At 62.4% G+C, this 2,495-nt stretch overlaps 1 protein-coding gene across 1 annotated transcript in view; it reads right to left on the bottom strand.

Annotated features, from left to right (window-relative positions):
- LOC113210065 (serine proteinase stubble) overlaps window positions 1-2,495 on the bottom strand; it is a 36,850-nt gene that overhangs the window by 7,636 nt on the left and 26,719 nt on the right. The window contains exons 3-4 of the mRNA XM_052272791.1: window positions 1,934-2,151; window positions 419-1,682 (exon numbers count right to left, since the gene is read on the bottom strand). Coding sequence (XP_052128751.1) covers window positions 419-1,682; window positions 1,934-2,151 — 1,482 coding nt within the window. The remainder of the gene's footprint in view (window positions 1-418; window positions 1,683-1,933; window positions 2,152-2,495) is intronic.

Below are 2,495 nucleotides of genomic sequence, written 5' to 3'. Positions count from 1 at the left end.
GACATGCAAATACGCACACACTTTCCCTGTGAAGTGCACACACCCAGTCGGTGGCCGGGTCACGCGCCCACACCCACACAAACCCCCGCCCCGCCACACCCCGCCGCATAGCGATCCGTCCCTGTCAGCAGCACCCCGTCCGCCCCCTCTCCCTTTCCCTGTCGGTCGGGCCATACCTTCCCGTCCCTCGTGACCCTACTTTCTCTGGTGCGATGACATCCCCACCCACCCACACCCGCCCCGCGGACCGTCTGGCTGCTGAGCCGTGCTGTGCTCGAGCTTCTCGCATATTTTACAATGTGTGAGGTGTATTTTGCTCTCAGCACTTTCATCGAAGACCTCCCATAGCTTTGAGAACGGCAAGACATGTGATTACCAAATGGCCATTTCGGACCTTCATGGCGAGTGTGTCACTTACCCGTCAGGGTGGTGGGCTGCTGGGTGGCGGGCTCGAGGTCGGCGGGCTTGGGACTGGGCGTGTCGGAGTCCGTGACCCAAGACCACGTCACGAGGGTGGCCGCCGGCGTGGTGGGCCCGGTCGTGAGCCCAGCCGTGGCTGGAGCGCCAGGACGCACGGGGTTCACGAGGTTGAGGTTCTCCTCCACGTCGTCGACGGGGCTCTTAGTGGACGACACCGACCCGATCGGAGATATCTCGTTGGATAGGATGGCGGCCTCCTCCTGCGTGGTGGCGCCCTCATCGCCGCGCTGTGTGGTCGTGGGTGCCGGCCTCGGCGTCGTGCTGGGCTTGAAGAACACGGGCTTCGTTGTGGTCGTGATCGTGGATGTTGTCGTCGTTGTTGTAGTCGGGGGCCTTGAAGAGGGAATCGTAGTCGCCGGCCTCCTGGTCGTTGACGGGCTGCTAGGCCGCGTAGGTCGAGTCGTCTGCGTTGGTCTGGGTCTCGTCGTCTGCTGCTGCGTTGTAGGTAGTGTCGTCTGCTGGGAGGATGGTCTCTTGGTGGGGTTGGTCTGAGACGTGGACGTCGGACGCTGCGTCGACGGCCGCCGCGTCGTGGTGGCGGCCGTAGGCTTTGGTCTAGGCTTGGTCGTGCCCGTCGTGGCAGAGGACGGCCTGCTCGTGGACGGGATCGCCGATGCGTTGGGCTTCGCCGTGGGTCTCCTCGTGGTCGTGGTCGGCCTGGCGGTGGGTTTGGCGGACGGCCTTTTGGTGGGCGCTGTGCCGGGAGCCGGCCGCTTGGTGGGTGACGCTGTCGCACCGCCGGGTTTCGCGGTGGGCTTCGCCGAGGGTGGCCGCGCCGTCGGCCGGGTGCTAGTCCCGGAGGCCGGCGCGGGCGCCGGTGGCTTGGCGGTGGGCTTGTAGGGCTTGTTGCTGTCCTGCACGGACTGGAACGTCGACAGCAGGAAGGACTGCTCGGTGGCGGGCGCGGGGGAGGGGGCGGGCGTGGCCGCCGCGGGCCGCGCGGACGTGAGCCCGGGCCGGGCCAGCGGCAGCGGCGTGGACAGCTGCGGGTCCTTGAGGATCACGCTGACGAGGTCCGGCGTCGGCCCCGGCGCGGCCGTGCTGTGGAACACGTGGTCGATGTGGTTCTCGTTGATGACGGCCGGGCGCTGCTGCGACGGCCGCTGCTGCTGCGCGGGCTGCGCTGACGGCGGCCTCGGCGCGGCCACCGCGGGCCGCCCGGGGATAGCGGCCTCGGCCGAGCCCGCCGAGTTGAGTGACACCTGACACAAAAATACTACATTCACAAAACTGTTTAAACAAGTTAATGATCTATGAAGACAGCAGAAAAGTCAAATCGAACGTTATATAACGAGGCACAGTTTCACAACAAAGATTGTAAAATATATTGAAAATATGCTGGAAAGCAACCTGTCATAAATTTCAAAACAGGCCTTTTTTCTGGCATTATGTCATTTATCATTCTATTTACCCATCATTAGTTAAATTTGATTCACCAGAGGCGATGGTTTACCTGATTACTGATGACGTTGTCGTTGGCCACGCTCGAGAGCGACTCGAGCACCTCCTGGTCCACCTTGCAGCACGACCCGAAGTAGAAGCGGTCGATGCAGGTGCCCAGGTGCGTGCCGTTCGCCTTCATGCACGTGTAGGCGAACATGCACACGCCCGTCTCGCCCGAGCGCCTCGACACGCAGGGCAGGTGTCTGATGTTGCGCCCCGACGTCACGCCTGCAACAAGCAACAAAACAGGCTGGTGTCAACTCTATGCGCCAAAAAATATCAAAAATTAACCCTAAGTTATTGGCAGAAAATCCTCTCCGATTTGCGCAACGACTTCCGAGGCAGCCTGTGCGTTTGCATTCGCACTTTCTTCTCGCGACAACAAGAGCCCCCCCTCAGGGCCCATCTCTCCTCTCTTCGCTTTTTAAAAAGACAAAAGCAGATGCAACAAGCAGGCCCGCCCTTCCGCCAAACGGAGTTGCCAGCTCCACTTCGCTGCGCCGGCAACTCCGTTCGGCAGGGGCCGGGCCTGCTTGGCCTGCCGGCGGCGATGGTCGGGCCTTCGGCCCGAC

Source organism: Frankliniella occidentalis, unplaced genomic scaffold, assembly GCF_000697945.3.
Source record: "Frankliniella occidentalis isolate FOCC.00 unplaced genomic scaffold, Focc_3.1 Scaffold225, whole genome shotgun sequence".
Taxonomy (NCBI): Eukaryota; Metazoa; Arthropoda; class Insecta; order Thysanoptera; family Thripidae; genus Frankliniella; species Frankliniella occidentalis.
Note: the sequence above shows the minus strand (reverse complement) of the source record. Positions and strands in the feature narration are given on the sequence as shown.